Below are 23,122 nucleotides of genomic sequence, written 5' to 3'. Positions count from 1 at the left end.
GTATTGCATAAGTGCTCTAATACTTTATCTTATTTAATTCTCATAATAACCCTGTGACGATTTACTCCATTTTACAGATGCACTCACAGATGAGGAACTAAGATTTAGAGAGGTTAAGTAGTGACCCAAATCACTTGGCTAATTACTGGCAGAGTTGAGACTCAAACCCATATAGGACTTAACTGTACAAGCTCTTATGCTAAACTGGCTCCCTTCATACTTATAAGCATTGTCAATCTCCTGTAATTAAAGGCATTTGTGATAGTAAGGCTAAGGGCCGTGATTATAAAGTCATATGCTCATTTAGCCCTTATCGTGCAGAGCTGCACCGTCCAATACTGTAGGTACTAGCTATGTGTAGCTATTTAAATTTAAATTAACTAAAATCAGAGGACTTCCCTGGTGGTCCAGTGGGTAAGACTCCACACGCCCAATACAGGGGGCCCGGGTTACATTCCTGGTCGGGGTACTAGATCCCACATGCATGCCACAACTAAGAGTCCCCATGCCGCAACTAAAGATCCTGCATGCTGCCACTAAACATGCTGCAACGAAGATCCCGTGTGCCACAACTAAGACCCAGCACAGCCTAAATAAATAAATACTTAAAAAATTTTTTAATTAACTAAAATCAGAAATATAATTCCTTAAGCACACTAGCCATTTCAGGAGCTCGATAGCTATGAGAGGCTAGTGGCTACCACATTGGGCAGGTTATAGAGAGGTTATGAGCAAAGGCTTTGCCTACCCTGGTTTGAATCCAGGCAGAACCTGGGAAAAGTATTTAATTTCTCTAAGCCTGACTTTCCTCAGTTGTAATATGGGAATGATAATAGTCCCTACATCATGAGGTTGTTTTCTTCATTAAGTGAGATTACATGTAAAACGTTTAGTATGGGACCTGGCACTGATAATTTCATAAACATTACCTACCATTTTTGTTGCTATTTATTATTAGTCATAGTAAAGAACACTTGGGAAGGACGTTGAATTTACATTTCTAATTATGAAATGTCTAGCTTGGCCGGCCCCAGATTGAAAGGAGTTCCCATTTCTCTGGGCTGTAGGTCCAGATGAAAAGTGTGGACCACATCTATCATAGTTGTACTGATCACTTTCTAGATTCTTTCTTCAAACTGCCTCTCTGTGACTTTTAAGGGAAAGTATCTTACTCCTAGTTATTATTTATTTGCTTTAATTTTGTTTAATATCTGTAAGAACTGCTTCTTGGCCATCAGCTTAAGATGCACTAACAATGAACCACAGGAGACGGTTTTAGTAAATAATTGAACATCAACCCTATTTGGAGTTTATCCCATGTAAGGAGATTGTAGATCAAGTGATAAATCTCAAATTACCAACACAAGGGAGGCAGCGCTGGGAGAAGTCGAGGATTTAAACTGTGGGACACATGAACTCTGCCTTGCTGTCCAGCAGGCCTTCTTTAGGGAACATGGTTTTCTCTATCTGCACATTTCCTCATGGCCTGGAAGAGATAGTGGAGCATCTGTTGTTCATTCAGGTTCTCAGATAGTTAGACAACGAGTGATACAAGTTCTCTCACAAGCTGGGCAGCTCTCCCTAACAGAGACTGTGCTGAAAGAAAGAAGGCAAGGCAAGCTCTTCCCTTGCTCTCTGTAACCTGAAATGAATGACTTGACAGCCATTGCAGCAGAGGGATCTGGATAGAAAATCAGTGGTGTGTTTCATTTATCCATTTATTGTAGTTAAGAGTTGAAGGTTAGGGATAAGATAACTAAATTATTTTACATAAAGTGTTTCATCCAAACACTTCGGAAGGCCCATGGAATCTTTGGAAACTGAGGCTTAGCCATTTCTATCAGTGTCTTTTCCAAAGTTACCTGGAGAGCTTAAAGGAGCTGAGGAGAGAGGGTGGGTCCCTTGACTCTCAGTCGAAGAGGTGTATGTCCTTGCTCCCTCCTTTATATATTGCTGAAGGATTTGCATTACTGTCGTAAAGCTGTCTTTACTTTCTGTGTAGAGTTACAATACTTCAACAGTTATTTAAAAAATTAAAAAAAATTTTTGGCTGTGCCGCGCAACTTGTGGGATCTTAGTTCCCCAACGAGGGATTGAACCCGCACCCTCAGCAGTGAAAGCATGGAGTCTTAACCACTGGACCACCAGGGAATTCCCAACAGTTATTATAATTATTTTTAAGTAGGGTTGTGAGAAAAGTTCAAGTAATGGCATCTACTCATCTATCATGGTGAACCTTTTAAGTTGTCATGTCTGCATTATTATAACTGCCCAATTTAAAAAAGGAAACCTTTCATAATTAGTTAGCAGGACCTTGTGTTACTCAAAATGTCTCAGCCACCCACGAGGGTGACTGAAAACATATTTTAATACCGTCTAAAAAAATATCTGTTTTCTACTGTCAATCTTTTTAGTCCTTCTCTTGATTCCACAGTGCAGGCAAGAGGGAGTGTGTCATGTAGGGAGAAAGTGGGACTGAGTTTCCTCTGCAAGTGCAATTCCTTTATCTGGTTGTTCTGGTTACCCAGGAAATGGGAATGGATGAGAGTGGTTATCTCAGGCTGAGTGTGAAGTAGTAGATCTTTGAGTATGTCACACACACACACATACACAGGCGCCTGCGCGCGCAGTGGAGTTCTCACAGCCTCATAGATTTTCTTTTGCAGGGTGTAGGGATAGCCCAGAGAAAATTGGGTAGGTTAGAGTTATGCTTCAGAGCAATCAGAAATAAAAATAATCCTACTCTCTCAGTCTGTCATGTTGAAACTACAAGTAAAACTCTCTTAGAAGGATCATCTAAGCTTATTTTTATTTATGCAATTATCTCTGCATCAAAGAAGAAGTATGGTAGCTCAACTGTGTAATAGATGTCTGAACTTTTAACTTGAGGTTGCTAAAAAACGATTGGGAAGAGCCACAGTACCAGATTGTCTTTAAAAACATGCTACAATTTGAACAGACGTTTCTCCAAAGAAATAACACAAATGGCCAATAAACACATGAAAAGATGCTCAAAATCATTAGTCATTAGGAAAATGCGAATTTAAAACCACAATGAGAATCCACTTCACACCCACTAGATGGCTATAATAAAAAAGGCAGATAAGAACAAGTGGTGTTGGGGATATAGGGGAATTGGAACTCTCATACATTGCTGGTGGGAAGGTAAAATGGGGCTTTGGAAAACATATGTCCGTAGAAAAACTCGTCCACAAATGTTCATAACAGCATTATTCATAATAATAAAAAAGTGCAAACAACCTAAATGTCCATCAACTGATGAATGGATAAAAAAAGTGGTATATCCATACAATAGAATATTATTTGGCCGTTAAAAGGAATGAAGTACTGATACATACCAAACGTGGACGGACCTTGGAAACATAAATGAAAGAAGCCAGGTGCAAAAGGCCACATAGTGTATGATTCCATTTGTATGAAATATCCCAAACAGGCAAATCCATAGAGATGGAAGGTAGATCAGTAGTTGGCAGAGGATAGTGGGAGGGGAAGATGGGGAATGACTGTGAACGGTATGAAGTTTCTTTGGGTGGGGGCGGGGGGGGTGATAAAAATTTTGTGAAATTAGGTAGTGGTGATTCTTGCCACAATTGTGAATACACTAAAAACACTGAATTGTACAGTTTAAAAGGAGGAATATTATGATGTCTCAATAAAGTGAATTATAGGATGAATTCTAATATATAATCATGTTTATGTAGTTTATGTAATAGAATTATAATAAGGTTGAATTATATCTCAATAAAGCTGTTAGAAAAAAAACTTGAGGCAGCATTCTTTTCAAACGTGATGTTGTAAAATCAGTGAACCAAACTTTAAAATCATTTTACTTTATTCCGTGGTTTTTATTGAAAAAATCTTGCTTTATTTGTATTACAAACCTAAGCACTCTCTCCTAAAAGGTCTACAGACTTAGAACCCTGGGACAAGCAGAAATTCTCTAGATGAGACCCTAATGCCTGGCTTCTAATAACATGAAATGTCTAATCCAGGGGCCTTTGCAGCCCTTTGACATCGGGCTTGTTGCTTTGCATGCTCGTGAGGGGAAAAATGTATTTTAAGATTAGGAAAGTCTCAAGAAATAAGCAGCAACTTCTTCCAACCTCATTCACTGTTGGGATTACAGTACTATGATTTATTTTTCCCAGCCATTTATCAGTAAAATCAGGAAAGAAATGCATGTAAATGTGTGTGTGTTTGAATGAAGGTGGGGAGTTGAAGGGGATATTGGTCTTTGAGGTAGAGTTTCCAATATTTGGGGCATATTTATACTAAAAAGTTATTCATTGTTTATCTGAAATTCAGATTTAACTGGGTGTCCTGATTTTTTCTGGCAGTTCTACCTAGAGGTAACTCAGATTTTTGTTTCTAGTTAACACTCTGGCCTGGGTGTCAGGAGGCCCAATTATTAGTCTTTGGTTCTGCCACTAACCAGTTATATACATCAATCACCGGACAAAATCACTTAACTACTCAAGCCTCAGTTTCCTCATCTCTAAAGTGAGGAGGTGGTACTAGTCAATCTCTGAAGTTCCTCCCAGCTTTCAAACTCTCATTCTTTGATAGTACAACTGCTACATATTACATCCCAGTTTAACTGGAAACAGAAAATGGTAATCTGAACATTGCCTCTTCAGCAAATCCAAATAAATATTAGAGCAGGGCAATTGAAATAAATGAGAGAAACCAAACTCTATGCTCTTGGCTTTGGATTAAAAACAAATAAAAATTTAACCCTAATGAAAAATGTAAATTAATACCAGGAACATGCTTAATATTTAAAACCTTGTTTTGTGTTTTTGAGTGGGGTGGGTGGGTGAAGAAGCTGAGGTTGCCAAAATCAGTTTATTCCTTTCACTTAAACTTGGGGGGGGAAGGTCCAAATATGTTGGGGCTCTGCCACCAAACCACAGGCAGTTCTCTGGTCTGCATTGCAGTTTGGATGACTAACAAGGCTCAGTGAAAAACAAGTGCTATTTGTTTTCCTGTGCCCAGTATTTAACTGGAAATCAGAAGGCGAAATTTCCAATCAGTTGTTAAATAGCCCCAGATGTGTGCTTAGCGCTGCTCTAGGAAGGGACATGCACAGCCTGTACCACAGCGCATGTCCAGAAATTCCTTTTCTGAATCCAAGTGATGTGTAACTGGACACTGAGCGTCCAAAAATGCCCTCTGAATAACTCAGACATTCAAGTTTGCTTGTGGAGGAGGGAACTTTTGAAAAATTTCTGTATTCTCTACTGTGTTGCATTTAAAAACCTGGAAATGATTTTTTTTTTTTTCTTTTTGAACTTCCTCCTTACTCTTGTTTGGCAGTTCTCCCCATGTTTAGAAAAACATGACATTAGCATACCTGGTATGACGGTTTCTGGATCTACTTGTTCATTCATCCAACACCTAGTTTTCAGTGCCTGCTGGGAACTGTCCTAAGTGTGGAGGCTCCAGAGAGAAAGGGGGTGGATTGCCCTGCCCTCAAGGAGCTTCCCGTGGTGTGGGAGGGATGATTACGAGACTGGGAAGTACCACCAGTAGATCCTGAAAACTGGAGCAAACAAGAATCTTCTTATTCCAAGTGCAATTTAGGCCGCTCCTTCTGTGAGGCTGACCGGGGAGCAGCATGTGGTTGAGGGCTCAGGGTTGCAGACACAAGCACGGCCTTTTGCTCAACCAGAAGTGTCACCCCTATATATAGCAGTCTGAATATACCATTTTGGATTTTCCAGTGAGGTCTTTCCCCAAACAAATTCTCTCTTAAAGGCAGATTAAATAACTAAATGTTTCAAGATTGGTTCTTCCCTTTTCTTTTTTAAAAATATCTCTTGTGGAATGACTCACTGTGTCCTGTGGGATATTCCAAGTGGTTGTGTACCAGGCATTTTTGTCCCAGAGGCTGCTTATCTCTTGGTTTTGTGGCTTGTCCATAAGAGCCTTAATTATAAGGGGCTTGATCCTCTCATGAACTAGGTTCGGTCAACTACCATATTTCCTAGGAGTGAGTTTCTGGCCCTTTTGTGGTGAGAGAACTCTTCCTAAATGTCACTGAGGTAATTAGAGCATTGGAAAGAGTCCAGTTTGGGCTGGTAATCCTGGTCCAGAAAGAGTTTTTGAAAGACTTCCTAGGATTTACCCTAACTCGTTATTTTAAAGCTGATGAATGTTGTCAGTGAGTGGCCTTAGGAGGTTTGCCTGGGTGTATTCTTCCTGATCAAGACATCCTGTCCTGAAGGGTTCACGCAAGCATGGACTTTTCCTGCCTCTGCTGGACTTGCTTTGTCATGGCTCTGTGGCGGAAGGTTGATGTTTTTTTGTGTAGAGTCCCATGCTGCCCTTTAAGGCTTTACTGTTAAAGGCTGATCTGGTAATCTGATGAATCTGCCCTTCCCAAGCGTTGGGCAATTGTATCAAATGTAACGTCTCTAGTGCCCTTGGTTAATGTGGTGGACAGCCTCCAGAGAGCTGTTTGGTAGAAAAAGCAAATGTTTTGTTAAGGGAGATGGCAGAATATTTTTTTCAGGTCATGGGATGGGGGAAATCTGTCTCCTGGGAAATTCTAGTGAGGCTGACTTGAAAGCTCATTGGCGTTGCCTTGGTCTTCTCATAAATTGCGGACAGTGAGGCCCTTGGTAAGCGCTCCCCACAGGTAGCTGACATTCCTTGTCTCTGAAAAGGACTGCAGCATGGCCTGACTCCTTCCTAGGGAGAGTCGTTGAGTTTATTTGAGGCAACCCAGTTCTGGCATTTCAGGCCTCCATCATCCAGCTCTCTGGCTTGGAAGCAGATTTCTTCAGGGGAGGAAGAAGCCCCTTTAGTCTTCCTATTTCTTTGTCCAGAGTGGAATTTATATCTCAGGATCTGCCTTTGCCCTTGATCCTTATACCCTGTCCCCAGATGGCCTAGGGTCTGTGTTGCAAACTTTTTTTTTTTTTTTTTTTTTTTTGCGGTACGCGGGCCTCGCACTGTTGTGGCCTCTCCCGTTGCGGAGCACAGGCTCCAGACGCGCAGGCTCAGCGGCCATGGCTCATGGGCCCAACCGTTCCGCGACATGTGGGATCTTCTCGGACCGGGGCACGAACCCGTGTCCCCTGCATCGGCAGGCGGACTCTCAACCACTGCGCCACCAGGGAAGCCCTGTTGCAACCTTTTAATGCCCCTGGACCAAGGAGTCATCACCGGTTTGCTTCCTTCTGCCTTGTCCTTTTTGGGTGGTGAGTGACATAGCTGCGATACTAGGAAGCAGGTTGTACCTGGAAGTCAGGGGCTTATCCATCTGCCATCTCTGGCAAAAGCCCACAGTGGCCACTGCCCATTTGATCTCTAATTTTCATAAGAAGCCTATGAAGTAAGTACTCTTATTATCCTCATTTTAAGATGAGGAAACTGACACAGTGAGAGGTTGAGTTAACTTGTGCACGGTCACACAGTGAGTGGTGGCTATAACCTGTGTAAAGTGCTTAGAATAGTGCCTGGCACAAAGTAAGTGCTCAATAAAAATTAGCAAAAATAATAATAAAAAATCTTTTTTTTTTAATGATGGGGATTAGTAGTTTGGGCTAGACTCCCCCTACTTTCTCCCTTTACATCACATATCCCAGATTTTGACACTGGGATTGAATGAAGTTATACTTTGAATGGGAGTAATAGGTGAGGCAGGGATATTAGATATTTTTAAAATAAATTTATTTATTATTTATTTTTGGCTACATTGGGTCTTCGTTGCTGCGTGCAGGCTTTCTCTAGTTGCGGCCGGTGGGGGCTACTCTCCGTTATGCACGGGCTTCTCATTGCAGTGGCTTCTCTTCTTGCGGAGCACAGGCTCTAGGCGTGTGGGCTTCAGCAGTTGCAGCATGCGGGCTCAGTAGTTGTGGCTCACGGGCTCTAGGGCGCAGGCTCAGTACTTGTGGCACACAGGCTTAGTTGCTCTGGGTCATGTGGGATCTTCCCAGGCCAGGGATCTAACCCGTGTCCCCTGCATTGGCAGGTGGATTCTTAACCACTGTGCCACCAGGGAAGTCCAGGATATTAGATTTTAATTACCCACTGTCATCTGGTCCAGGGCTCTCCTTTGCAGAGGAAGATACCTAGGATAAATGATTTTCCCCAAGACCTAGATGTGGGAGGTGCTCCTGACCACATCTGACTGTACATAACAACAGTATTCCTAGACACCATGTGAAGCTTCTGAAATAGTGCTACAGTTGCTCTACCAATAGCTGGAAGTGAGCTATAGTGGCTGCTGCCTTAAAAGTAGCAAAGCATTCTAAAAGTGATTAAACCCCCCAAGTGTTTTGAGCCCCTCTTTCCCTGTTTCTTTTCCTCCTTTGCTTGGAGCCCTTGCCACTATCCCTCAGTCACAGATAGTGCAAGGAAGGTAGTTGGGTAACCCTTCTGAGGGACGTCATTCAGGTAAGGATTTAAAAACTGCTTCTTGGCTGCTTTCCCAGCAATATTGTGTCCCTGGGCTCCTCTGGTTGTCCTGTCTCTGGATCAGCTCTACCAGGATGCCCTGCTTTAATATCTGCATCTGTTCTTAGCCCTCTGGGGATCATTTCTTCATTGCTGTTAAACGTGTTCAGTTCAGCCTTCTGGCTTTGGCATAGGAGATCACCGTAGTCGTCTTCAGAGACTGTGGAATGTAGACTGGAAAATGGGGGTGGGCACAAATACACGGCCTGCCTTTGGTTGAAAGCTACGCTTAGGAAGTTCAAGAGGGCTCCAAACAGTCGTTTTGGGTTGGAGGCCCCACCTTCATCTTGCCCCACAAGGAAATGTCCTTTAGAACCCTCTTCCCCCAAAGTGTTCTTAGATCTGTGGTTTCTGGGCTAGAATATGCAGCTCCATTTCTCTTGGGGCCTATATCAGCCATTCACAGAAGCTGTCAGTCAGGGGTTATCCAGAAAAAGGGGACCAGCTGTGGGTATATACAGGGAGAGGTTTACTGCAGGAAATCAGCTTATGACACTGTTGGGACAGGCAAGGTAAGTCAGAAACCTGTAGGGCCAGTAGTCAGGAAGGGCAGCCAGAACTCTCTGGCAGGAGCCAAAGCTGCTGTCTACAGGTGGGATTTCTTCTTCCTCAGGGAAGCCTCAGCTCTGCTCGTAAGGCCTTTCAACCGATGGATCAGGCCCACACAGATTATCTAAGATAATCTCCCTCACCTAGAGCCGCCTGATTGTGGAGTTTAATTATATCTACAAAATACTTTCACGGCAACAACTAGATTAGTGTTTGATTGGATGATTGGAGACTATAGCCAAGCCAAATTGACATATAAAACTGAACGTCACAGAAGCACTTATATTTAACATTTTTACAGCCTCAGGTTCTCGTCATGCTGTATCTACTATAGTCTCTATTCGATCATTTTCAGATTCTTTGGCAGTTTTTCTTGCTGTTGTTGTTTAGCAGATCTCTCTTCTTCCAGCCAAGCAATTTTTTGCTTCCATAACAGTCACTACGATTTTCTTTCTGCACCTTCCATTCCCTTTCCCTCCACTCTCACCAGCATAGCTCCTCCAGCTTCTGGGGAAGGTGGCGGGGAGAGAGAGAAGGAAACAACCTGACGGGGAGACTGTGCAAGAGGTAGAGAAGGCACAACCCCCCCGCTCTGCCTTACTGCTTTCCCCTGTCACTCTTGTAAAAGCCTGGGTTTGTATTGCATAGCTTTTGGAGTCCTGCAGATGCAGTTTGAACGTGCACCTTGCTAAAATTATGTAATCTGGGGCTTTACCTAACTTCTCAGAAGAAACTCTGACAACAGTTTCTTCAGTTGTCAGATGTGAGGATTCAGTATCTATGAAACATGCACTGAATGATCAGTAAGTGCCTGTGGGACTTTCTCTCCCAGTGTTCTATTAATCCAGGGTCCAGGGGGCTCCTGTCTACCCTACTCTACTGATTTCTTGCGCTTAGTAACAGCTACTTCATGGAGCCACTGGAGTAGAAAGAGCTCTGGAGTGAGAAACGAGGTGTTTGGTTCTGTTGTCAATCCTGCTTTTTACAACTCTGTGCCTCAGGCAGATTCTTTAGCTTCTTTGAGCCTCAGTGTCCTTGCCTGCAAAACTGAACTTAGATTGTCAGTCTTGATGAAGAGGAACTCTGTAAAGAGGATTCTAGGTACCTATTTGGAGCCAACTGTTTGTAAAATCCAGTTTGTGCCCTTGAACCTGGGTCGGCAGATGGGATGTAACTTAAAAGAAAAATAGAAGAAAGAATCCTTCTTGGTGAGGGGTTTCCCAGAAGCACACTTGGAGGGCCACAATAGATTGAGGATCATGGCACGTACTGGTAAGGATGCCAACATTTTATTGTTTTTTCCTGAAAAACACCCTTTAGATGATAAATACACTTTAAAGTTTGGGTCAACTCCTTCTAACATCATGCTGCATTGGAAGATGGGAAAGAATAAATTTAAGAGTCTCAAGAGATGATTCTGTAAGGTCACTGAGGATCCCTGTGTGGCCTGGGGCTCTACTTTGGAAAACTCTATATTATAAAGCAGCTTACGCTTCATTAATTTGGTAACCTGTGGGGACTGAGTTCATCTTTCAGTTGCAATGAGTTATTTTGCTTGTCTTTGTGTATATATGTATTCACATATACTATCGTTCTTGTGACATCTCCATGGGAGATTAGAGTATTGCTTTTGTTCTGGCTCACGTTCAAGTTTGTGCGTGTTTCTATTTGGAGGGTAGCATCTCAGAGCTTTCCTCTTGGACATGTGTAAACATGTAGGGCATTAAGAACAGAAGGCACTTTCAATCCTTTATTCTTTATATTTCAACAGGAATAAAAATTAAAAGCAGAGGATGATCATCATGAATGTTTTGAGAAAAATTGTTGAATATATTTTAATTCATTTTATTGGACAGAGTAATATGGTTGTGGATACAAAATTAAAACATCAAAGAATTTTTTTTTTCATCCAAGAATTTTTAAATGGTTGCATGGATTTGTGTTTCTTGAGTGCACTACTGGCAGAGACCACAATCACATGGCTCATGAATATGTAGCTTTGCAAATTATGACTGTAGGTTCATGGGCATGGAAGTTATTATTTCTTTAAAACAAACTTTGAAAAAAACATTGAGTCATGATATATGGTTAGTAGAAAAACATGTTTCAGATCACATTTCATATCACGAGACTTTGGAGGAACTAGGCAAGCACAGTCCTCCCAGGAATTGGGGTAGGGAGAACGTGTGATTTTCCTCTTTCAGAATGTAGGGTCCCATCCTCATTTGGGAGGTAAATATTTCAAGGCTGTTCCAGCACTTTATGTAAGTTTGTTTTTGCTGGACTTGGTGCACAAAATACATCAAAGCATAATCTCCTCAATGCCTTTCTGTGTGGGCACTGTTACGAGTTCTCAGGCCAATCTGCATAGATCCTACTTATACATAAACCTAAGCTCTAGAGAAATGCCTATTCTACTTTACCATAAGTCTTTTTTCCCCCTAGAATTGAACTAGCAAATTCTTGGCATGGCAGGTGTTTCTGAAATGCCCATGTGTTTTTCTTTGCTTTATTTGTTTTCCTTGTTTTGCTCTTCCTGTTCTCCTAAGCAGGCATCTCCAGAAGGAGATGTGTCAGTGAAAGAGTCAAGAAAAAGGAATAGGAATAGTAAAGGTTGGGGGTAGGGCAGGACAGAAGAGGGAGAGGAGCTGATCCTGACTGTGCAAGTGTTGAACTTTCAGCAATGCCAAAGTCATGTAAATGTGCGAAGTTGAGTGTGCGAGTTAAAGCAGCCTCACGGAGCTGTAACCTGAATAGCAGGCGCTCACCCAAGCGATAACTCAGGCTCTAAATGGACCACAGCCCAGCTATTGGGTGTGCACGCGTGCATGCGTGTGGGGGGGGGGGGGGAGAGAGAGAGCTTGATTCCTGGAACAGATTTTCCTCTGAGATTTCAGCAAGCATTTCTTTATCATTGGGGAGCTATGGCTCCTCATTTCACAGGGCCCGTTTCTATCTTTTTAGATATAGAAGAAGATGACTCCAAAAATGACTTGGCTTTACTCTCACCCTCTTAGCTTTTTTTTTAACCAGTGCAGGGGAGAAAATTCTTGCTTGTTCTCCAAGTAATCCTCTTCACGCTTTACAAAGATTGGAGTTTACATAATATTTTTATCTATGGCACAGAGCAGTGATCCTCAAGTATGCCTGGGAATCATGGGATAGTGGGCGGAGGATTATAATGCAGTTGCCTGACCCTACATTCCCACCCCACCCTGGAACCTGCATTTTAACATACTTTTGTCTGTGATACACTGATCTGAGGATCACACTTCAGGAAGCAGTGAGATTTCTTCTTAACACTGGGTTTACTACGCCTTCAAAATCTGGTGTGTATTTTACAGTTATGACACAGGTCAATTTAACTAGCAACATTTGAAGCTCTCAATGGCCAGTGGCTACTTTACTGGGTAGCCATAGAGCCAGGAGAGCCTGCCCTGAGCCCCTGGCAGGCACATGAGTGACCATGGCACTCATTCCCCTTTCTCCACTGCTCCTGAGTATGGCCTCAGAATTCTTCCCAGCACAGAACTTTAGGTAGCCACTGCCAGTTAATGGGACCTCAGGATTCATTCATTCATTTAACACTTATTGAGTGTCTTCTATACCCAACACTGCGCTTGGGATATGCCCATAAACAAAGCAGGCTAAAATCCCAGCCTCTGAAGGAGCTTACATTCTAGTGGGAGGAGATGGGCTATAAGCATAATATACAAGTAAATTACACGGTAGTTTAGAAGCTGGCTATATTATACTCTAATCTAGAAATAAGAACATGTAAAGCAGGTGTGAGGGAGTCAGAGCGCTAGAGTGGGGGCTGCCGGGTGGTTGGATTGTAATTTTAAATAGGCTCTATCGAGAAGGTAACATGTGAGTGCACATGAAGGAGATGAGGGGAAACTTCAGAGGAAACTCAGTTGCCACCCGTGCAATTACGTGCGGCCTGCATTTTCATCTGGGAGCGTGGACGAGGCGGGAGGAGGTGGGTAGGACTAGGTGAGGCCTTGCAATATGGCATTATCCTCAGCAAAGATTCTCTCTCCCTCCTCACTAAAGACTACACCAGCTTGGGGGAGGCCGCAGAGTGACTGTGAGGCAACCGCCAGGCCTCTGAGTCAGCTGATGTGCTGAGATAAGTGCTAAGACGAAGAGCCTCAGTTCCAGGAAAATGGTGTCTGCACCCATTAACCGGCATTTGGTTCCCTTCCCTGAGGCTTGGGAGATCAATCTTGAGGCTTCAGTGGGTCTGCTTAGGACTTTAAGAGTTAAAGCTTAAACGCAGGTGTGGAAACAAAAGGGCTGGTTGCCTCTTTTGCTTGTTTCTTGCTCTTTTGGACAAGGTTGTTGAATCTGATCCAGAAAAAATAATAAACTTGGCTCTTGTTGCCTAGCTGTAAGTTCTTGTAATAAAACTCCCAGCACTGGCAGAGAGAGTAATGTTCTGCTTTTTTAAAAAGTCTGGTAGCATAACCAGAATGTAAAATACAAATGCTGTGCGTGGTTTCAGTAGGGAAGAGCAGTCGGGAGAAGGGGTGGCGCAGTGCATTTTGAAGCCTGGGGCTTGTTGGACAGTCAGGTGCTTCACGTTTGCCCCTTCAATGGACGCTTGCTAAGTAAGATTCAGAATTCTCAGGGCTCAGGGCTCTGTTTGTTCCCACCGGAAGATGTTTGTCATGTCAGGGAATGTCAGAGGACTGGGTTTTAATTAGCAAACAGGAGGAAAGTTTAGTGGATTCTGCGGGGAGACATGGAACTACTAAATGATTTGATAATTGGTTTTTAGGTCAGCTATTAGGTGAAAAATCAAATACTAGCTTTAAAGCCTGGCCGAAAGATCGTTTCTGGGCAGTGAGGGAAGTAAGTGTTGTGAGAATGAAGAAATTATGGCATCGCCTTTCCTGTAAGTAACACCATTGAGCTTTCATTCAACAAGCACTTACTGAGTCCCTGCTTTGTGCCCAGCACCTCTCCAGGCCAGGAGATTCAGAACGAACTAGGCACTCTCTTGGCCTTGTCAAGTGGGGTGGCAGGTTTGCTGGTAGATAGTAGCAGTTCACGCGAGAGAAGGGCTGGGCTAGTGGTGTGCACAGGGCACGGAGGGTAGCTCCATCCTGAGGAAAGAAAGGGAGTCGGGAGGTTTTACAGAGAAAGTGAAAACCTGTGGAGGACAGGAGCAGTTACCAGGTGAGCAAGCCAGGTGGGGAACAGGCTGTAAAAAGACCCAGGAGATGTGAAGCAGCATGATGTGTTCTGCCGTTGTGAGTGGTTCCATATGGCAAGTACTTGGGGGAGTGGTGGGAAGTGCGGCAGGCAGAGGCCCTCTCTGGTCCCGTGCCAGTTCAGATGCTTAGATGCTATCCTGCCTCATCATGTGTTTACTTTGTAGAAAGATCGCCTTGGTGACAGTATGGGTGAGGGATGGAGAGAGACAGGATTGGCAGCTTGGACAGCAGGAGGTTACTGTAATGGTTGAGATACTAGGTTGGTTGAGACATAAGGGCTGGAAGTGTGGTGGTAGCAGCACAAGGACCTACAAATAAGGTGGAAGATGGGGGAGGGAATGAATTGCCTTGGAAAGTTTCTGCCACGTTATCCAAATATAAAACCCTTGCTCTTCAGGGAGATCAGCTCAGTGCTTTGTGACCACCTAGAGGGGTGGGATAGGGAGGGTCGGGGGGAGACGCAAGAGGGAGGGGATATGGGGATATATGTATACATATAGCTGATCCACCTTGTTATACAGCAGAAGCTAACACACCATTGTAAAGCAATTATACTCCAATAAAGATGTTTAAAAAAAAAAACAAAAAAAACCCCTTGCTCTTTAACACTTTTTTAAAGCAATTCCATATTCAGTCATGTAGTTATTATCCTTGCAATAGTGATTGTAACCACTTCTCCTATTAGAAAAATACTATTTTTTCTTCTATTTCTTGTTTTCTGTTATTCTCTTTATATCTCTGTTCTTCCACAAACTTTAACCCAAGCCGGACTCCAGTAAGAACAGACACCACACCAGGAAGATAAGGCAGGGACTGGAGTGCTGACTGGTGTAGGAGTGGTGATACTGACGTGTCATGTCTTTATTTCCAGAGGGCTCTTAACAGGTTCTAGCATGACGTCCTTACAGACAAGATGAGGATAATTCCGTTGGGTTACTTTGTAGTTGGCGAACAACCAGGGCAAGTGCTGTTTAATGCGCTTGGGTCAGCGTGGGAGCGTGCCTGTAAGTCACAGACCTCAGCCTTGTCTGGTTCAGCTTCTCAGGGATTTAGATGAATGTGTAGATGGTGCACACACGAAATTTAGAGATTTTTGACAGCTAACAGAATGAGCATTTTTATGTGGTCTCTACAGAGTTGAAATACGGGTCTAAAGAGTTTGATTTATATTACAGAAGTGCTGGTGTAAGGGAAGGATGTAAGGGAAGGATGTAAGGGAAAGTGTAAGGGAAGGATGTAAGGGAAGGTGTAAGGGAAGGATGTAAGGGAAGGATGTAAGGGAAGGTATAAGGGAAGGATGTAAGGGAAGGATATAAGGGAAGGTGTAAGGGAAGGATGTAAGGGAAGGATGTAAGGGAAGGTGTAAGGGAACGTGTAAGGGAAGGTGTAAGGTAAGGATGTAAGGGAAGGTGTAAGGGAAGGTGTAAGGGAAGGTGTAAGGGAAGGATGTAAGGGAAGGATGTAAGGGAAGGTGTAAGGGAAGGATGTAAGGGAAGGTGTAAGGGAAGGTGTAAGGGAAGGTGTAAGGGAAGGTGTAAGGGAAGGATGTAAGGGAAGGATGTAAGGGAAAGTGTAAGGGAAGGTGTAAGGGAAGGATGTAAGGGAAGGTGTAAGGGAAGGATGTAAGGGAAGGTGTAAGGGAAGGTGTAAGGGAAGGATGCAAGGGAAGGTGTAAGGGAAGGATGTAAGGGAAGGTGTAAGGGAAGGTGTAAGGGAAGGTGTAAGGGAAGGATTCTCAAGCTGATAAAATAAAGACCTGGGGCTTTAGGTATCGTCGTGCCCACCTCCACCTCCACCTCCCTGGTGTGAGCTGCTGTTCTTTCTCCCCTGGATTATTCCAGAAGTCTACTACTGGTCTCCTGCTCCTTGTCTCCCTTCAGTCTAGCCTGGCCCTATTAGCCAGAGTGATCCTGTTAAAACATCTGTTAGGCCCATCTCACCTAGACTAAACACCACAGTCCTTAGCAACAGTCTGTAAGGTCCTATTGGACCTCCTGGTCTCCTCTGTGATCTCTGACCTCTCCTCCTACTCATCTGCCCCTCACCCCTGTGCTCCAGCCACACCGGCCTCCTTGCTGTCCCTTCCCCACACCAGACCTGTACCCTCACCGCTGCCTCCACCCGAGAACTCTTTCCCTGAGGTCCACGTGCCCGGCTCTTTCATCTCTTTCAGGTCTTCACCTGCTCAGTGACTTTCTCAGTTAGACTTGTCCCATCACAACACTTTATAGTGCCCCCTCCTCTTCTCTCAATTTATATCATTCCTTCACACTTATTAACATATATTTTGTTCCTCTGACTTCCTTACTAGACTGTAAGCTTCACAAAACAGGAAATTTTGTCTGTTGCCCTCTCCAGTATATCCCCAGCACCTAGAAAGGTGCCTGACACTCAATAAATATTTGTTGGATGTATGGTTAAAGCATAAATTAATGGTTATGAGATAATAGTAGGGTTCAGCTGATATAAAAGCTGATGTGATCTTGGGCCTCATGCAGTGTTCACATAGATATAGAAAGATATTTATTGTAAAGAATTGGCTCACGTGATTATGGAGGCTAGCAAGTTCAAATTCTGCAGAGCCCATGTCCCAGTTTGAGTCCAAAGGGCAGCAGGCTGCTATAGAACCAGGAAGAGCTGATGCCCAGTTCAAAGGCCGTCAGCAGGAGAATTCTCTCTTACTCAGGGGAAGGGTCAGCTTTTTGTTCTATTTAGGCCTTTGACTGATTGGGTGAGGCCCACACCCATTAGGAAGGGCAATCTGTTTTAGTTAGTCTACTGATCTAAATGTTAATCTCATCCAAAAACACCCTCACAGAAATACTCACAATAATGTTTGACCAAGTATCTGGTACCCTGTAGCCCAGTCACATTGACACCTAAAACTAACCTTCACAGTACTCTCATCAGACCACACCCAGAACCCTAGGTTTTGTTCTGGGCACCACATACCAGAGACTATGCTGATGAAACTCTGACAGCATTGGTGTCTGGGGAGGAGATGGGGGGAGTTGGGACTGTTGCCCTGAAGAAGTGAAGTCGTGACTGGGGTTGAGTGATGACTTCAAACATTTGAAGGCTTATCTCATGGAAGAAAGAGGAAGGGATTCTTTGGTCTGGAAGGCCTACCTCAAACAAGTGGACGGAGGGCAAATCTTACAGGTAGAAAGTAGGAAGAGAACTCTTCTGCCTTGGGAGCTACCCAGGTCTTCTTTCTGGAAGGGTTCAGGCAGTGGCCAGCTGTAAGCGGGAGTCTGAAGTGTCCTGTGCTGGTCTGCCCTGGGTGCTGCTTCTCTGACCTTGGGTAGGCCTTTAGCTTCTCGGATGTTTCCTCCTCTCTACCGTGGAAATCAGACTAGCCTACCTCACAGGTCATCCTGAGGATCAGGTGGAAATAACAACACGTTGTAAAACTCGTTGGGGGTTGGGGTCAGAGTGAGAGAACTGGTGGTCAGAAGGGGCACTGACTAACCCCTTGTTGCGGCAGAAAATTTCCACTGACCCGCAGTCAGGGACGCTTCCCTGCCCCTGGCAGCTTTGCTTTCTTCTCACTGGAATGTGCCTGAGGAGTGGCCGTTGACTCCTTTTCCAAATTCCTCAGCCCTGAGTGTATGATCTGTGCCGCTGCTGGCCCTGGGGGAGACGGACGCGCGAAGTGCATGGCGCATGGAGGGAGTTTCCCCTTTCGAGGAGTCAGCTACACGGTGGCGTCCCTTTTAATTACTTCAGGATACGTTCCCGAGTTGCTCCCCATTTCTACTCTTATTTACACTGTTCACATTCTTGCCTCTGGAATGCACCAGGGTGATCTATCCCACCTTCCACTCTGAAGAAATGTACTCTCTGCATAACGTATTTATAGGCCAAGTGTTTTATTTGATGGCTGTAACATGAATGAGAAAAAAAGAGCAGAACATCCAGGGATGCTTGCCTAAACATTCAGAACTGTGCTGGCAGTGGGACAAAGGCCTTTGGACTGTTGTGGGTTTTTTCAGTGACAGGCTTAATAAAAACGACTTTTTAGCACAAGTGCTTTTCAGTGAAAAGAAGATTTTACTACAGTGCTTAAGTCAGAAAATCAGATAAACATTGTTTGAAGTTCACTGTTGATGAGTAGCTAAGCTTCAGAGGATTTATGCATAGGTTGGCATGGTTACCGTTGGCAGGTAGTTGGTTCAGGAGCTTTTTCTTATGCAGGTGATGTCAAAACAAGGTCAGGGCTTCCCTGGTGGCGCAGTGGTTGAGAGTCCGCCTGCCGATGCAGGGGACACAGGTTCGTGCCCCGGTCCGGGAAGATCCCACATGCCGTGGAGCGGCTGCACCCATGAGCTATGGCCGCTGAGCCTGTGCGTCTGGAGCCTGTGCTCTGCAACGGGAGAGGCCACAACAGCGAGAGGCCTGCGTACCGCAAAAAAAAAACAAACAAAAAAACACAAGGTCAAAGCTAAATGGTCCCCACTGGTTTTGCTTATAACTGGCATTGGGACATGTAGCAAGTGTCATTACTAGGTAGCACTTCATGGTGCCTGATACATAGTAAGTGTACAGTAAATGGTGACTGTTGTCAGTGGTCATAATTTACGCTCAGCTTATTAATGATTAGTTCCGGGTTTCCCAAGCCAATACAACCCAGAAAGGTTCTATTATTCTTTATTAAGTACTAAACAGCCCAATTTCTAGGATAGAAAGAGCTGTCAATTTGGGGATCCAATTTGGGGATCCAGTAGATGTTCGAGTGGCAGTAACGTTCGGTCAGTCCAAAGCGTAAACCAGGATTTCTCAGTCATGGCGCTATGGACATTTCAGATAATTCTTTGTTATGGGGGCTGCCCTGTGCACTGTAGGATGTTTAGCAGCATCCCTGACCTCTATTCACTAGATGCCAGTAGCTCCTCCCTCCCAGTTGTGACAATCAAAAACGTTTCCAGGCATTGCCAAATGTTCCCTGGGGGGCAGAATCACCCCTGGTTGAGAACCACTGGTGTAGAGGAAACTGTGAGATGCACGTTGGGCTTTTCAAACTGTGGATCACGCAGTACCCATTAAGGCTAGGCTTCTCAACTGTGGCTGAACATTGGAATCACCCAGGGAGCTTTTTTTTTTTGCGGTACGCGGGCCTCTCACTGCTGTGGCCTCTCCCGTTGTGGAGCACAGGCTCCGGACGCACAGGCTCAGCGGCCATGGCTCACGGGCCCAGCCGCTCCGTGGCATGTGGGATCCTCCCGGACCGGGGCACGAACCCGTGTCCCCTGCATCGGCAGGCGGACTCTCAACCACTGCGCCACCAGGGAAGCCCCCCAGGGAGCTTTAAAAAATCCTGATGCCTGGGTCCCACCCCCAAGTTCTAATCCGGGATATGGCCTGGGCCTCAGGATTTTTAGAAACTCTTCAGATGCTTCTAGGTTTCAGCCAAGAGGGCAACTACAGCATGAGTAGGTGATGGAATCAGTTTGGTGAAGTGCTTCTTTGCTAGCATTTAAAAAGTATATGTATATATAGTTGGAGAGAAAATATTAATGCCTGGCATAATAGTTAGGGTAAGTACTGTTTTGTATGTGTGTGGAGGCTGAAAACATTGCTGGCAAGGGTAGAGCCCTAAGCAGAATCCCTGCCCTCAACCTGCTGTTAGTCTGGCTATAACCACTTCAGAAACTGCTTGCTTTTTGTTAATGATAGTTAATGTGAAAACATTTTTTATTGAGGTATAATTGACATATAGAATGATATTAGTTTCAGGTGTTCAGCATAGTCTTCAATATTTGTATATATTGTAAAACGATCACCACAATAAGTCTAGTTAACATCTGTCACCATATGTACAGAATTTTTTTTCTTGTGGTGAGAACTTTTAAGATCTATTGTCTTTAGCAACTTTCAAATATGTGATACCGTGTTACTAACTATAGTCACTAAGCTGTACATTACATCCCCATGACTTATTTAGTTTATAAGTTGAAGTTTGTACCTTTTGACCCCTTCGCCCATTTCACTCACCCCCTACCTCCCACCTCTGGCAACCACCAATCTCTTCGCAGTATCTGCGAATTTGGTTTTTTGTTTTGATTTTAGACTCCACGTATAAATGAGATCATATGGCATTTGGCTTTGTCTGACTTACTTCACTTAGCATAATGCTCTTGAGGTCCATCCATGTTGTTGCAAATGGCAAGATTTCATTCTCTTTTATGGCTGAAAATATTCCATTGTGTATATATACCACATCTTTATTCATTCATCCATGGGCACTTAGGTTGTTTCCATATCTTGGCTGTTGTAAATAATGCTGCAGGGTGCATATATCTTTTCAAGTTAGTGTTTTCATTTTCTTCAGATAAATACTCAGAAGTGGAATTGCTGGATCGTATGGTAGTTCTGTTGTTAATGTGAAATTTAATACAAAACATTTAGAGTTCTGTGGCTTGGGAATTTTTGAGCCTTTTTGCTCACATTTTGAGGTTCCACCCTGACACTGATAAAATCAGTTATAAATGCTAGCCAATAAAGATGACATGCATATTTTCACCAGCAGCTAAATTTAATTATGGTACAGCAACAAGATGATAATTTTCCCCCTTTGTGTGTGTTAATTATATATACCATGATATGCTAGGTCAGCATTGGTCTAAATACATCCAGCAAAAAATGTGGGACTTGCATCAATCATCCCAAAAGTTTTATGAGGATCAGTCTAACAGCCTCTTGACTTCATTATCTATGGGAATTTGGGGGTCTTACAAAATAAACTGTAATACACATTCATCTCACTACGAGGAAGTAGTATACAAAGTGGTAGAAGACAGGCCAGCTCTGCCCATTTTTTATCTCAGTGCTCAGGAGACATTAAACCAAAGGGACTCTTGCTGTGGTGGTGACTCTGATGGCAGAGGCTGCAACTGTGGAAGACTCGGACGTCAAGTTCAGGTGCTAGCAGGCCTTTGGGATCACTTGCACTGATCCAGAAGCCCATTACAAGCCTATGAAAACACTCACCAAGGCTTCCTGTTTAACTTGAAACTCATTCCTTGAAAGGTTGGCCTTCAATTTAGGTATCTGGAAAATAGTGCTAAGTCTCATGATTCCTCACAATGCACTCTCTCATCACAAAGTTCTTTAAAAATTCAAAAGGACATCCTGCCTTGTTTGTAGTTTTGTCTTTACCTGGAAGAAGGTAGGCTTGTGATTGTTTCTTGAATCAGCTACTGAAAAAAGATGATGTGCCTCTACAACAAAGGGAAGAGGTTGGATTGACAAATATCCATTAATTGATTAGTTCTTTCACTAATTATGATTCAGCTCTGGGTGACTGCACCACATTAAATATGCAATTCTGTTTCTTCTAGGTGTCTGAGGGTTCTGTGGTCCATTTTTCATCAGGAAACTTCTCCTTGTCAGCAGAAACAGAGGAAAGAAGCTTCCCGCATGGAAATGAGCATCTGTTAAATTGGGCCCGAAAGGAATATGGAGCAGTTACTTCATTCACTGAACTCAAGATAGCAAGAAACATTTATATTAAAGTGGGGGAAGGTAAATTTTATGTGGCATCAATTACTGACTGATTTATGACAGTCAGGTTTTTTCTTTTCTGAGACCAGGTGGTTAGGGCAGGGAATTATAGAATTACAGATTGTTGGAGCTGGCAGGGACCTGAGGGATCACTGGGGCCTACTCACCACCACATCCCCTCCTTCCCTTTTTCCTTCTGAGGAAACAGACCCGGTAATGGGGGAGAAGTGGGGAGTAGCCTGGTTGAGAGAGGAGAAGGTTGTTGTGCAGAATTTAGAAGACACCCATGCACAGAATTCTGAAGAAGTGAGTGGAGGCCGAGAAGCTGAGGTGTGGGAAAGGAGGGAATACCTGATGGAATGCACGAAGAGTTAGCAGGATGGGTCAACAGTTAGAGCTTCCTCCCACTTATAATTCTGTAGACATTTGAAGCCAATGTCAGCTTTATGGCCTCGAGACATCAGTTACGTTTTGGACGATAGCAGAGGAAAAGTGTTTGAAAATATTTTTTAATACTAATGCCGGTTACAAGGACAAATTATTGAAGAAAGGAACTGTTTAGCCTTGATAAGAAATTGCCCATTTTAATTTCCTTGCCTTGCAGAGGGCTATAAATATCTGGTGACTCAACTTTGAAAGCATATTACTTCTTAAATAACTTTTTTATCATTATTTTTAGTTGAGGAGCTCCCGAATAAGTTACTGGAAATAACAACTCTTGTGAATGGGTCCTTGTTACAGTCAGGTGATTGTGTGAAAATGGCATTTCAGGTCCTCAGGGTCCATCTGCTTTCTTTTGAAACCTACAGCAATTGTCACCTCTTCCACAGGCAGCGTGGCAGCACAAGTGAATTATTGAATGCTAGTTCCCAGCCCTTTTTTGGATCTGGGTTGTTTAATATCGATGCAGGAAGAGGTGGACACTGAAGTTGAGTGTGTGCTCTATGCAGAGGCCATATCAGGTGCCTTCACATGCACCCCACTTAACCCTGCCAGTAATCCTAGGAGAAAACCGTTATTTCCACCATTTTGCAGAGGGGTTGGTAGAGGGTTAACCTAACTTGCTCATATCCACATTACTAGCAAGTGACAAAACTAGAACTCAAACTCAGGTTTCCTGACCTTTGAGTCTAATGCTTATTTCCTGATGCTGCATTTTAAGTCTTAGCCAAATAAGCGTAACCTAAGCGTGAAAGTAGGTTACCTGGATGGGCAGACTTGTTTAGTTGAGTAGAGGGAGGAAGAGTTTTAGACGAGAACTGGGTTCAAAAAGTTGAAGTTTGTTACTAAACTCTCATGGTATTCAGGCAGCTAAGCATAGAGGTCAAGTCCTATTGGGACAAAACAAAAAGTCTCTTTTAATA

At 43.6% G+C, this 23,122-nt stretch overlaps 1 protein-coding gene across 12 annotated transcripts in view; it reads left to right on the top strand.

Moving 5' to 3' along the window:
• TGFBR3 (transforming growth factor beta receptor 3) overlaps window positions 1-23,122 on the top strand; it is a 205,396-nt gene that overhangs the window by 131,709 nt on the left and 50,565 nt on the right. For all 12 annotated transcript variants that reach the window (XM_067726881.1, XM_067726887.1, XM_067726882.1 and 9 more), the window contains one exon: window positions 21,596-21,779. In XM_067726881.1, the coding sequence (XP_067582982.1) occupies window positions 21,596-21,779 (184 nt within the window). The remainder of the gene's footprint in view (window positions 1-21,595; window positions 21,780-23,122) is intronic.

This window comes from Pseudorca crassidens, chromosome 2 (genome assembly GCF_039906515.1).
Source record: "Pseudorca crassidens isolate mPseCra1 chromosome 2, mPseCra1.hap1, whole genome shotgun sequence".
NCBI classification, from domain to species: domain Eukaryota; kingdom Metazoa; phylum Chordata; class Mammalia; order Artiodactyla; family Delphinidae; genus Pseudorca; species Pseudorca crassidens.
The sequence above is the reverse complement of the archived record's forward strand: the minus strand, read 5'-3'. Positions and strand labels throughout refer to the sequence as shown.